Source organism: Anarhichas minor, unplaced genomic scaffold, assembly GCF_050575085.1.
Source record: "Anarhichas minor isolate MPS153535 unplaced genomic scaffold, ASM5057508v1 ptg000004l, whole genome shotgun sequence".
Lineage (NCBI taxonomy): Eukaryota > Metazoa > Chordata > Actinopteri > Perciformes > Anarhichadidae > Anarhichas > Anarhichas minor.
This window is the reverse complement of record NW_027466450.1, coordinates 5,462,646-5,476,807: the sequence shown is the minus strand read 5'-3', so window position 1 is coordinate 5,476,807 and position 14,162 is coordinate 5,462,646. Positions and strand designations below refer to the sequence as shown.

The 14,162-nt window shown below is 40.1% G+C and overlaps 1 protein-coding gene across 2 annotated transcripts; it reads left to right on the top strand.

Moving 5' to 3' along the window:
- Positions 1–1,081: 1,081 nt before the first annotated feature.
- Positions 1,082–10,073, top strand: glra2 (glycine receptor, alpha 2). Of its 2 annotated transcripts, XM_076103338.1 has the most exons (9): positions 1,082–1,167; positions 1,905–2,026; positions 4,254–4,321; positions 5,892–6,115; positions 7,303–7,385; positions 7,476–7,613; positions 7,706–7,920; positions 8,938–9,087; positions 9,801–10,073. In XM_076103338.1, exons 1-9 carry the CDS (start codon positions 1,082–1,084, stop codon positions 10,071–10,073), a joined length of 1,359 nt encoding a protein of 452 aa, XP_075959453.1. The 2 variants fall into 2 exon arrangements, with proteins under 2 accessions (XP_075959453.1, XP_075959461.1); XM_076103346.1 differs by lacking the exon at positions 1,082–1,167 and having other exon boundaries at positions 1,948–2,026; positions 8,938–9,111.
- Positions 10,074–14,162: the final 4,089 nt, after the last annotated feature.

Genomic DNA, 14,162 nt, shown 5'->3' with positions numbered 1-14,162 from the left:
CCGTCTCTGTCTGTTTCTCTGTCAGTCAGCTCTCTTCTGTCTCGCTCTGGGAGGCCAACCTTTCAGAATTTCCAATGATGCCTCGGAAATCTGTTTCCAGGGCAACCAGGGTACCAAATACTCTCCCAGCGGCTTCACCCTTTGTTTACACTTTTCTTATCTCAGTGAAGATGTAGGTTGCTCTAAACAGACAAGGATGGTAGCAAAAAAAAAGGCACAGGATGATGTCAGAGTAACCCAGTTAATCTTGTGTTACACACCCACATTATGAATCTCTTTTTTCTGATTTGCATCCCTGATTAATTGTATGTTATTACAAGTGTAGGTTTCAAGTCATGTTTTTACGAGAAGATAAAGATTTGCATTAGACTCCCCACATTATCCATGTAATTGCTTGTGCTTAATTACACCACTGGGAAACATGGAACCTTAATAAAGACAGCCGATATATGATGCGCCGCTGCGCGCGCTGCCGTGAGACGAAAGTAGCACTTAAAACTGACACCTTTCGTTATGTAACAGACACTGAAGACAATGTTTGAATGTGTTTCTGATTATTACCTCCTTTGTATATTGGACTTATTGAAAACCAACTCACGTCCACCACTTTTAAGCCTCGCGCTTGCGCGTAATGGAGCCCGGAGCTTTCCAAGTGTATGCTGAAATGAGAAAAGGCGGTCCCCTCCCATTCCTCAACAGAGGACGGTCCTCCACCTGCGAAAGATTTCACTTCATAAGTAACAACACGACCCAGCGGGGTTTTCTTCACAGCGGGAGCTCTCAGATTTTAGCCACCGCAAAAAGCTTCCAGGCGATGCGTTTTTGGAGTTTCACCCTCTCGGCGTCCGACCAATGGACTGATGTTTCTTCACACCTCCGCTTTGAGAAATCTGTTTTTGGGAGTCAGAGTTTCGTGAAACTAAACTATGATTTGTGGCTGCGTTGAGGAATGTCTCCTGTATTCTTGTGTGACACAAGAACATCCAAACACCCACGACTTGGTCAGGAAGAAAGCGGTACCCCTATTTGGATTATGTGTTTGACAAATGTAAACATATGGAAGAAATAAAAAAGTGAGCACATGGGAAACCCACCAGGAATGAATCGGTCCTTTATTAAGGTTTTGGCAGCTTTATTTACATATTTCATGGAGACAAACAACTTCAGGTACGCCAATTAATTTATCAAATATATGTAATTGTATGGACTGAAAACGAATTATTTCTCCCTTCTCAAGTTTGTATTATAAGATCATTTAGTCAAGTAATTGGCGTAATTAAAGAAACAACATGAAATGGGCCGTGACTTCTTTCTGCACAGACTAAGTTGGTAGGAATTGCTTGAGAGCTGCTTTGATTAGGATTAAAGTTGCTCCGCATTTTCAACTGCTTGAATTGCTTTTGTGAGCGCTAGTTGGACCTCGTGATAGCCTTTAGGTAAAATGTATAATATCATCATGCTGTTTGTTTTTTTGCCTGTAAGTACAATGACTGTATTGTGATATTTACGCACGTAGTATTATTAATTATTCTATTGAGTCATAATAACAACAATTTCACAACGTGTCACATGAAATTACAGCATGCTGTGATATCTGTGCAGTAATCTGGCATGATGTGACTAAAATATAGCTCTTTCTTGTGAAAAGAAAATGCCCATATTGTCGAAATCACGCAAGATTCGTCTGATACGTGTATTCTCTTAAACGCATTTTCTAGTTTCCCTGTGCTTGCCCATCACTCCCAGGCAGAGCTGTTATGCGAGAGATAAGGTTTAACTCCTGGTTTTCAGCCGGGACTTTAGTCTGATAATGTGATTTCTCTCTCTCTCTCTGTGTGTGTGTGTGTGTGTGTGTGTGTGTGTGTGTGTGTGTGTGTGTGTGGTTGTGTGTGTGTTTGTTTCAGAGTTGTGGATGCCAAGGAGCACGATTCCAGATCATCCTCCAACATGTCTCCATCAGACTTTCTAGACTCACTCATGGGTCGCACGTCCGGGTATGATGCACGAATAAGACCGAATTTTAAAGGTTTGTTGATCATTGTCTTTGTCTTTCGGATATTTTCACACACCTCACTTTACACAAAGTGTCACCTTTACAACAAAACCACAGAAACACAGATTGTGTGAGTATTTCTGCATGCAGAATACAGTATCCACCTCCCCCTAAACACACTACACAGTATTACTTATCTGGAGATCCATTGACTGTTATCTGATACCATGCTGCCAGTCCTCTGATAAGAACAATAAATCACTTCAGTTGAAAGTAGCATTGTTGTCCTGGCTTGAATTGAATCATTGACTAACCCCTCATTGTAACATCACACACTTGATTTCATTGGGTAAAATGTCAGAAACAATCCGCATCTCCAATTAAGTCATAATTTGGAAACCAAAAAAAAGCTTGTAACTACAGTCACAGTTGCAGACAGGGGTGCCACCATGGCAGGCCAAGTGATGATTGATGCCCCCGTGGCAAGGCTGCAGGCTACTGACTTCCTGTGTTGTTGATGTTGATGCTGGGGACAGACACAGCATCTGTCACTGGAACGGAGCTGAGTGAGAAGAGGGCGGCCCGCTGGGGCTCAGGCCCACTCCAAGCTGGGTCAGGTGGACTGGGATTTGTTTGTTTGGGGAGTTATTTGCAGCAGCCAAGACAGTGTAGCAGGGGGTTTGATGAGCGGGATTCAGAAGCACATGGCCCAGATATTTCCTCTCCATCTGGTAAAGAAAAAGGAAGATGTTGACAAGATTGCTGAAATGGACATAAGATGGGAGGAGGACAGCCTGTTTAACACCGGCTGGCATTTTCAGGGGAGGGATGAAGTGAAAGCAACTATTTCTAGCTAATGAAGAGAGGATTAGCACACATGGATTAAAAGGCATTAAGCATGCTTTTTAATGTTGCTGATTGTATTTGTATTCGCTCTGTATTTTAAAATGAATCAGCTATAAAACAAAACATTATTTTCTAAACCCACAGCGATGTAAACAGAGGATTTTGGTTGCAAACCTGCTCGTCATACTTTGAAGAGAGTGTTGAACTGTATTTCTGAAGGCTGACCTAGATTTCCTTGCTGAGTTTGTTGAGAGGAGGTTCTGCTTTCTTTTTCTGCTACTGCTGTTAAATGTAGCTACCTGACGACAAACTGAGGCAAATATTAATACCAAGTGCTATGCAATATTAATGAGGAAAGCACAGGGGAAGGGCACTGTGACGGGTTTACAACTTCACTTATCAGATAGGGAAAAGAGATTTGCTGTGACTTTCAAGCTGCCAAGCCTTGCAAAGAGATGTCAGTTCAGGCCACAAGAAGGACTCTACTCATTATACTGTAGCATGCTGGGTACTGCTCACAGTGTTGGGAGGATACTGGAACTAACAGATCGTTGTACGGCTGCAACTGACGAGTAAACTCATAGATAACCTGTATATTACGGTCTTGATTAATCATTTAGTACATTGAGAAATATTTTAATTGCTTGCTTTTTTTTCTGAATAGTCCAGAACCCAAAGATATTTTGTGATGTATCATAGAAGATTAAAAAAAATATTCCCAATTTGGAAGCAGGAACCAGGGATTTATTTGGGATTTATTTGGTAGTTGTTGTTTTTTTTAATTACCTAAACGATGAAGTGAATATCAAAATAGCTGCAGGTTAATTTCCTGTTCATCGACAAATCAATTATTCGGCTAAAAGAAAAAATGTAGATTGCGTTGACCAGAAACAGTTATTATACAGATACCAATTACTATATGTTGTTGAGTACAACTGCATTCTAATAAAATTCAGCAATATTTATGTTACGATATGTGATCTTTTCTGTCTGGTTTTAACAAACCATGCGATCTGTCACCATCCACTGCTGGAGCTCCTATGAAAGAAGGAAACAAGAGAACCGGTGCTTGTTGATAATGCATGTTGACACACACACACACACACACACACACGCACACACACACACACACACACACACACAGTGAAACAGCAGCTTGTGAACCAACAGACCCAAATTTCCTGATGAAACATCTCCACCGCTCCAAACCCAGTCGTCCTTGTGGTTCAAGGCTTTTTCCTGTCATGTCATTGTCATTCCGTTGCACAGGTCCCCCCCCCCCCCCCCCCCCGTAAATGTTACATGCAATATTTTCATCAACAGTTCCGGCTCTGTCACAGAGACAACTACGCTGAGTTCCTCTTGCATTTTGGCTGATTTCTGCACAATGTGTTATCTATCCCTCAACCTGCAGGTCCACCAGTTAATGTTACCTGCAACATATTTATCAACAGCTTTGGTTCTATAGCAGAAACTACAATGGTGAGTTGAGCATTATGCACATGTCCTAAAGTCCTGACCCTTGCTCAGGAGTTAAGACTTAATCATCTTGTTTCTTTACCTAATCTACTTTGTTTTAAACCTTTATCATTGCTGCGTCTTCCCCTGCCATAACACTTAACTTTTGCCATTAAAAAGAGTCTATTGGCGGTTCCATTGGGGAACACAGACATTATAGATGCAAAACATGTTCTCTGGCTATCCAAAGAAGTATTGGTTTCCTCTCCCATGATGCCCCTTATACATGTGTTAGTCCAGGTTCAATAAAATAATACGATAAATCCCAACCAGTAAGTCACTTAAAGTGCAGCCAATAACGGTGGGTGGCGGGGCTCAGGCTTTCAAACAAGCTGATCTACTATCTGTGATGTGCGAACGCATCCAGCTGCTTAGGGGGTCAAAATATAAAAACCTGCGAGGCTGCATGAAAACTCATCACGATCAAAGGATTCATAATGAGTGATGATAACTACTTAGATTGTGAATGAAGGATGTTAATTTGCGCAGGAGCTGACGCTCATACGATTGCCAGGGAATTACGCAGCTTTTGACACTCATGCAAATATTTGGAACCGCCAATATTCTGATGAAATGTCAAACAACATAAGGGCCTCTCATCATCATGACATATCAATTACTCTGAGCAACAGAGCTTTGTGACTCTAACTGATACTAACTGCACTGTCTGAGTTTTCCTCATCAGCCACTTCATCTTATAACTCCACTATTAGCTTCTATAATGTATCTTACATAATTATGGTTAATAAAAAAAGTTATTGCATGATCAGTGTTTTGCAAATGCAACTTTCAACAACATGTCATTTTTAACTGGAGTATGAAATGTAAGATTAAACACACCTGGTGTTGCTGGATGATTTTTTTGTTCCTCGTCCATTTAATTATCTATCATGTGTTTTTTAAATGTTTTGCATCTAGCAACAGTTGTAATTGGGCGAATGTGACAGTGTAAAGTAAAAAGTAAAGAAGTATTTACAGCAAAATTTAAAGTTCCCTTCCTGAGCATGATTGTATATTTTGCATTATGTATATGCATTCAGAGCATTTTAATGTTGAAGTTGGTTAAAGTGGAGATCATTTTAACTGCTTTATTCACTGTTGTGTAAATAACCTACTAAAATGCATCTTTATTTTTTAAGATGATCCAATATTTTCATCTAGCTGTCAAATAAAGTAATGGAGTAAAATATATCCCTCTAAAATATGGTGAAGTAGAAATATAAAGTACCATAAAATGGAAATACTCAAGTGAAGTACAAACACCTCAGAATACTACTTGAAACATTACATTACATTCTACTATTCAAGAAACAAACGTGAACATTTAGGTGTTACATTTGGTATAGATGCTTGCTATTGTTATCATTTTGTCTATGATAGATGCGTTTTTTAAATAATCATGAAGATGCAGTGTTTCTATTTCTTCTCATCAAAAGGTGTATATGTAATATTTAAAGCTGATACCGATGACTGCTTTCTCATAACCCCAATCACTGGATTACAAAATATGCAAAGCTGCTTGTCATCTCTGCAGGATTACAGAGTGAATATATTCCTGCGGCAGAAGTGGAATGACCCTCGGCTGGCGTACAGTAAATACCCAGATTCCTCCCTCGACCTGGACCCGTCCATGTTGGACTCCATATGGAAGCCAGACCTCTTCTTTGCCAACGAGAAAGGGGCCAACTTCCATGATGTCACCACAGACAACAAGCTGCTGCGGATCTTCAAGGATGGGACTGTCCTCTACAGTATCAGGTGAGGTGTTGCATGTGTTGTTATAAACAACAACAACAACAACAGAATAAAAAATGACTTCAAGAATTAAAGATGGAGCTTCACACTACAGCTGAACCATTCAGTTGATTATGTGATTGGTTGATGAACAGAAAATTAATTTGCATCTATTTTGATAATCGGTTAATTAAGTTAAGAAAGAATGAACAATAAAAAACTTAAATGTAGATATATTCCGGTTTTATTTTTGATAATAAATGGTAACATTTGGCATTGTAGGTCTGTAGCTGAGGCCGGAATCTGTTCTGAGAGAATAAAATGATACGGCGGAGAAGCAAAAGCTCCGATGCACAGCTCACCCCAGGACATGTTCACTCATTGCTTTTCTTACATTTCCTCTCAAACATCAAAGAGTGTCAATCTAAACGATACAGTTATAAATGGATTGCATCTCATTATAATCACTCCTTTGAAATGTCATCATTCGCTGAAGTACAGTACATCCTCGTGTGTGAAGTAGATTTTTAACAAAAGAATACAGATTGCAAAGTTAATCTCAGGGAAATAGTTGAGAATCCAGAGCGAATATAAAAATGTGAATCCTTCTTCGTGTTGGTCTCTCCGCAAGCAGGATTTCTGTACTACATAAAGAGCATTGTGGAAGACTCTGAAACATCCAGGCAAGAATGGATGACACGTTAAAGGCCCATTAGTCCAAACATTTCAGCAAAACCCAGTACAAGATATGAAAATATGTTTTATTTAATTTCAATACAACTTCAATTCCAATGCGGCTTTCGATTCTTTCTGCAATGATGCACTATGAAGCAGATCAATTTCGAGTCCATTTAGAGAGGCTCGGGTGTGGAGGCGCAGTGGGTCCACGGGAGGGATGAAAGGTGGTTAGCCACTCTCTCCATTCATGAGAGAAATGACAGAGTGAGCAGACTGTGGGCCACAATGCATCACAGAGACAATACGTTGAAGTAATGAAAGCGTGATGGGAACCTGCTGAAGGGAATCCAACATGATATGTCAGAGGCTATCGCACAGGAGAAAGAGACACACACGATACAGAGATTACCAAAAAAAGTACCAACTGCAAGCCAATTATGTTCAATTCATGTTCCTAGTTCAAGATTTATAATCAAATATATTCATTGGTGTGTTCACTGCATCTTATTTTGTGACTTTTCCTCGCGTCATAGGTTGACTCTCATTCTGTCTTGCCCGATGGATCTGAAGAACTTTCCGATGGATGTCCAAACTTGTACCATGCAACTGGAAAGTTGTAAGCATTGCCTTTGTCTCAGTTTTGTCCCGGGCGCCTTCTACACTCGCATATCCAGATATTGATTAATCTATTCTTTTCTGTCGCTAGTCGGGTACACCATGAATGACTTGATCTTCGAGTGGCTGGAGAACGGTGCGGTGCAGGTGTCAGACGGGCTCACGCTGCCTCAGTTCATTATGAGGGAAGAGAAGGAGCTGGGATACTGCACAAAACACTACAACACTGGTCAGAGGACCCACACACAACCTCATGCTGCTTGTATTTCACACTCCTAACATTTCTCCTGGTCTGGTAGCTGAATTGTTTTTGTGTTCTAGGTAAATTCACCTGTATAGAAGTAAAATTTCATCTGGAGAGACAGATGGGGTACTACCTGATCCAGATGTACATTCCTTCCCTCCTCATTGTCATCCTCTCATGGGTGTCGTTTTGGATCAATATGGACGCTGCTCCCGCCAGAGTGGCGCTGGGCATCACCACTGTGCTAACCATGACCACCCAAAGCTCCGGCTCCAGAGCATCTCTTCCAAAGGTGAAACCTCACTTAGTTGACCCAGCGGCATATACGTTTTGAATTTGCAGGTCTAGAAAACCTTGTGCTTGTATCAAATCTATAGGTCTCAATCATGGAAAATCACATAAAAACCTCTTATGTTGGAACATATTGAGAGACATCTTATTTCAGGGATGAGTAAACCCTAAGTGTGCAGCTCTTTTGACCTGGTTGGTGCAATTCAACATTTTTGTTCCAGCCGTGAAGATGCTGCCATCTAAAGCGTGTGTACATTGCCAACAGCACTGGCAGTCTATGGTAGCTTATTTTCAATCAGGGTAAACTGCCGTGCTCATTTTGTGAAGGGTACTACAGGCAATGAGAGATGGATCTTGATGATCAGTCACTCTCCACGCAGCAGTCTGCACCCGAGCACCGAAGGCCTCGGCCACGTCAGAGGTTCTCACATAAAAGACACGCATGCTGATAAATATTTAAACAGAAGCCTTTGAGAGCTCAGATTTAAGAAAACAATAACTTAATATGCCTTAACCGCCCTCAAAAAGCTGAGTTGTTTTCTCCCCATGCTAATCAGCTGCCATGGAGTTAGGTGGTCACACTGATGAACAGTAAAGAATGTCAGCTTCATCCTCACTTTCCAAAAAGAAACATATCCAAAACAGTGGTAGAGGTACAACCTAATAATACAGTTCTCTTTCTATTGGTAATGAAGGAAGCAATTATTTCCACGTTTATTGCCACGCAACCACTGATATTACTGGCAGCTCTGATACATTTGTTTGAAAAATATATTAATGACATTTAGAAATCTTGGTTAACTGACATAATGAGCAAGATAAATGGAGAAAAAAAATAAAGAAAACGGGGTAGATCATACAGATCTAGGGCTTAAAATGAATACAGAAAGATTTACCAATCAAAAAATCGAATCGACCAATATTTCAAGTCAAAGCGTGAATTCATACTATATTTGAACTGTTAGCTGATGCTGTCACCTTGGAGGATCTAACAAAGGAAATCTGTCTTCTCTTCCAGGTCTCCTACGTGAAAGCCATTGATATCTGGATGGCTGTGTGTCTGCTCTTTGTATTTGCTGCACTGCTAGAATATGCTGGGGTTAATTTTGTCTCCAGGCAACAGAAAGAGTTCCTTCGCCTGAGGCGAAGACAGAGGAGGAATCACAAGGTATGCTTCCAAAGTCTTTACAGGGTTGGTGTTTGCTTATCAAACTTTTTAGCCACATTAAGTGTCCACAGCAAAATCCATCTGTTGTCTGCACCACTTTGGTGCAGACTGGAATTTTGTACAGGCATTCATGGTACCCAGAGGATGAATTGTAATGACTTCTGTGATAATTTGACTGGCCAGGTCAAAGGTCAAATCTTTCACTTATCAGTGAAATATCTCAACATCTGCGTACCAGGTCAATAGGTTACAAATTTGGCACAGGCTCCCAAATGATGGATCCAAATAACTTGGCGATGCCCTGGACACCATGAGGTTGACCTGTGTCATTTTCATTGAGATGTTTCAATATCTGCATTATATCTGCTGAACGTTATGTCTGCTAAATGTTAGCATTGATATTGTAAGTATGTAAGCATGCTGGCGCTTTTAGCTCAAAGCAACGCTGTGGCTACCTTTGGCCTTACAGACTCTTGGTGGAATATTTATGTAGTATGACTAGGAAATCAATATTAATTCCCTAAGCAGTTGTTTATCGTTAAAGTACATCAGGTTGTCTTCTTTTTAATTTAAAACTGTTGTCTCATGATTAGTGTTCATGTTCACATTGCTAACAGCAACACTGAGCCAGCGGCCAGTAAGAAGAGCTGCAATCTTTTAAAAAAAAAGACCAAGCAAGTTCATTCTGTCCACGAATGCATGTGTTGTTCCAGGACGATGAAGGCCGCTTTAATTTCGCTGGCTACAAAATGAGTCAGTGTCTGCCAACGAAGGACGGCTCTGCTGTCAAGAACGCTGTTCCAGCTGCGAACCCTCAACCATCAGTCCCCAAGGACATCGACACCATGAGGAAGAAGTATGTGGACAGGGCTAAGAGGATAGACACCATCTCCAGGGCCGCCTTTCCTATGGCATTCCTCATCTTCAATGTCTTCTACTGGGTCACCTACAAGATCATCAGGTATGAGGACATCCACCAGAAGTAAAGACTTAAACCCTGGACAAACAACATTTATTTTTTCATTTCTCAGATTGAGAAATGCTTGGAAAGCCCAGTGAGAGGAGATGGGAGAATGTGCATTGAGAGGACCCATGGTGGTGATGAAGGTGTTGTTCTTTCAGGGATAATGTATAATGTTCATGCATCATACAGTAATGCTCATGTTCGGACATTGCGAGCAGCTCTTGAGACACTGATGATTTTTGTTGTTGTTGTTGAACTGCTGCATAACATTTCCTGACAGATCTGGAAAAATGGTTTTAACTCGAGGCTCAGTAACATGCTGGAGAAGATGGACCAATTTTTTCTTAATCAATTTTGCCTTGGCATCTGTACAAGGAACAAAGAAACATTCCATGGAGTTGTAACTGTAAGGTAGCGTAATTAGACACTCAAACACTTTTTTGTGATTGCAAAAAAAAGGGTATTTCTTAAGGATGTTTAGGACTCTTTTATATTGTACTATTGTCATGGCACTTCCTCTCTGTTTGTATAAAATAAAGCAACATAGCGTACAAGCAACAAAAAGCACACACAGACACATCGGTCAGACATTAGGCAGCAGCACACATTTCAGGCATGAGCGCGAACAAAGCAGATAAAAAAGAATTTTTATGAAATACCTGAGGCCTTAGACATCAAAGATTTGGAGAGACGAAGTGCTTCTCTATTTTTCAAGCATCTCCTCTTGTTCAGTGGTCTATCAGAGCCGAATGCAGCGTTTGATCTTTTCTACCTGTGGCCACGCGTCCACTTGTTGCTTGGTGTATTATAAATCATATTCTTGGACAAAGGATGTTACTTAAAATCAATGTAAGTTTATTCCAATGTTAAAAAAAAAAAAACATTTTTCATTTCTATTCTAAAATAATCTAAACAAATATATCATATATTTCACAGGCTAGGTTCATAAAAGTACAATTGGCCAAGTGTATAGGTTAGCCCACAAACTGAACACGCACTGCATTACTCAATGGTGTCATATGTCCATATGCACATGTATTCATTTATGTTCCAGGTAAATACTCCAGATATCTTCCGTATGGTTTTAGAGTTTGAGCCTATGTTTTTTGTAGATTTAGTGTGATGAAATATTTATTGTAATGGAGGAAAGGTTATGTTTATTAAAAAAAAGAATAGCTTTCTGTATACTTCTACAACCTCCGCTGTGGCCTGTTTCCCTTCACTTGGCGTGTTTGTTGCTGGATGATGACATGTGTTTGTAGATGGATTCAACAGTGAAGGACAGAACTGCATAACATTGGTGGTACAGAGCAGCTAGTGGTGCTTGCACTCCTGATATACTGTGGTGAACAACTCCTTTTTTGAATGCTTTTCCTTATTTGCTGGTCCGTACATCAATAAACTTGACTGCACCATATTTACTTTCCTTCCACTTCTCCTGTCATGTATACGGCTGTTGGGGGCTTTGTTTTATATTATCATGCATTTATTGGGCAATTACACTATATATAATTTATTTGCATGTAAGAAATGAATAGATGGGAAGCCTTTTCAGAAGAAAATAACTGACAAAATAAGGCACAAACACGTGGAAATGCTTTTAGCTCGCTGCTTGAAGATCAAATCAAAGAAAAGGACAAACACAGTCTCCTCACCGAGCACCTTGAGTCAGGGTGATGACGCGCGCCGTGGATCGCTGGGTGGTCTGGGGTGACACAGATACGATCTGACAGCAGGGTTTCCATTAATGCATGGTAATGGACTTCACACTGTAGTGTTGTGTCCATTCGGTTGGGGCTTACCGATCAGTTAAATGGAAAAGAGTTGCGAGGCATTCACAGACAGGAGAGGACAATTGACATTTATAATAAAGACGCTTCTTCAGCTCTTTCCACCTGTTGTAACTGCACGTGTGCTCAGACAAAAGCAATGAATAACCCAAATATATCATTCTTAAAGAGACAGGAGTGGCCACACCAGCTCTCTATATCCTGTAATTACATTGTCCTAAAAATAATGCTATTCATTCTCATACTGTGGGTAATGCCAGGATCCATCAATCTTATATTAATCTAAAAGATGAATAATACATGGCCTGTGGTAGGTTTTCTGAAAAGGTTGCATGAATCATATAACTACTATTTTAATGCACAACACACAGGGATTATGAACGAATCAATAACACCAAATCCTAGCGTGGATAGACCATCCATTTCACCGACACAGCCTTCCATTTCTGCAGTTTGTTATTGCAGTTTTGAATATGCAGGGATGCAAAAGCCTTTACGCAATCAAGTTCAGTATAACGGCTTACGAAAAGGAGAATAATTTGCAGCTTATGATTGTGTTAAAGAGGGAAAACAACTTTCCATCGTTGATTAAGGTTTAGGGAAGCTGCTTTGTGAGGTCGGAGAGAGGCGAGAAATGAGTGTTGCCATAGTAACAGCACAGCAATTGAGAAGGCCGGTGTGTGAGAGGAAAGCGGAAAATGAATAAGGGTCGAGAACACCGGAGCATGGTTTTGCCAAAAGTACGTCTCTTATGCCTGAACATGAACACTACACTAAATTAAACATTTCTACTGTTTTAAAGTGATAAAATCAGCAACAAATTCTGCTGTTTCCTGCAGTTTATTCAGAGGGTTATGGCACTCGTTAAACAACAAAACAGGCACCGAGGGACAGCCCATGTCCTTTATGGTATATCTGCTGTATGAATGCTGTACCAAAATCGGTACGTGGCACTTCAGCAACATAAATATTAGTTGGTGTGAAATCATCTGCAGGCTGGTAGCATTGATCTCTCCTCCCTAGCTCAGAGTAGCCTAGAATCACGGGGAACAGTGTTTCCATAGGCCGTTTTAAAATGAAGTCTGCAGAGCTAAACCATCTCCTCGACACATGAGAAGCTATCTTCTGAGGAAGGCGTGAAGAGGACTGAACTTGATCAATAACAGTAGACTCCAGACCAGTGCTCCTCATCACACGCCATCTATTTAAACATGGCTCAGCCGCATCACTCATCATTACGGATGTTTCTAATTAACATGTTTAATAGTCACATTAGATACAACACTTAATATATTTAACTTATTATACTTCCCGATGCTGTTAAATGTTTGTTTATATCAGTCACATTAGACATATAAATAAAACGGTCCATATGTACATAAGTGTGACATGAAATGCTGAGCTTCAATATATAACTTTTTAACTATGAATGTGAACATATGGCCAGTAAATTAAGGTCTATATCTTATTGTTATAACTAAATACAAAAGTATGGCAATCAATTTCCTCCATGAAATGAAAACGCTAGTCATGATAGAAAAGTCAAAATCAATTAATAGTAATAAAACATCTAATCATAGATTTAAAATTGTTCATTTACCATAAACATTTAATTATAAAATTTAAAAAATATATTTATATATATATATATATATATATATAAAATATTTTATTTCATTTTATAAATGTATTTATTTATGAGCAGCTTTCCATCAGTTCCCTTACTGTTCCTGGTGGCCGTGGACGGTCTGAAGTGACAGTAGATGTCTGGCATCCACACACATCAGAAGACGCAGGACTCGATCAATTGTCAATTTGTCTGCATCAATAAGCCAGATGGGATGTAGATTTTGTTTTCTCCGTCTGGTTTGGTTTCATAACACAGCAGCTACATTATCCATCTGCCACGTTTTCATTTCCTATTAAAGTGAGGCGACTACAGTGGAGAGTAGAAGCCCTGCAGCCCTCTTCCACCGCTCACAGTTAATACAACCGAACAGACAGTAATGGGATGACAAACCATATATTTTACTCCGGGTAGCAGTTTGTGCTTTAAGGGAACACCAATACAATAGAATTCTCTTTATCACATGTGATCCATTTGTCCCTGGCCCTTTAGTGGAGTTATTTACTGAACAGAATTCAAACAAATCCTCTTCTGCGCTACAAGTGACAGAGGTGTTTGTCTCACAGCCGAAGAGGTGGTGAGGGTTTGTCCGTTTCCTGTATGTGAGGGACGAATAAAACAAAGAAGTGTCGATGTGTTTTATCAACTTGCATGCTGGATGAAGTTGAGTGATCTGAATATAACAGCAAAAACC

Excerpts from the sequence above, each read along its gene's own strand:
- glra2 (XM_076103338.1), top strand. The coding sequence starts at position 1,082 with ATGGGAAACCCACCAGGAATGAATCGGTCCTTTATTAAGGTTTTGGCA. Across the intron at positions 7,614-7,705 it reads CACAAAACACTACAACACTG|GTAAATTCACCTGTATAGAA; the intron begins GTCAGAGGACCC and ends TTTGTGTTCTAG. Across the intron at positions 9,088-9,800 it reads GACAGAGGAGGAATCACAAG|GACGATGAAGGCCGCTTTAA; the intron begins GTATGCTTCCAA and ends GTGTTGTTCCAG.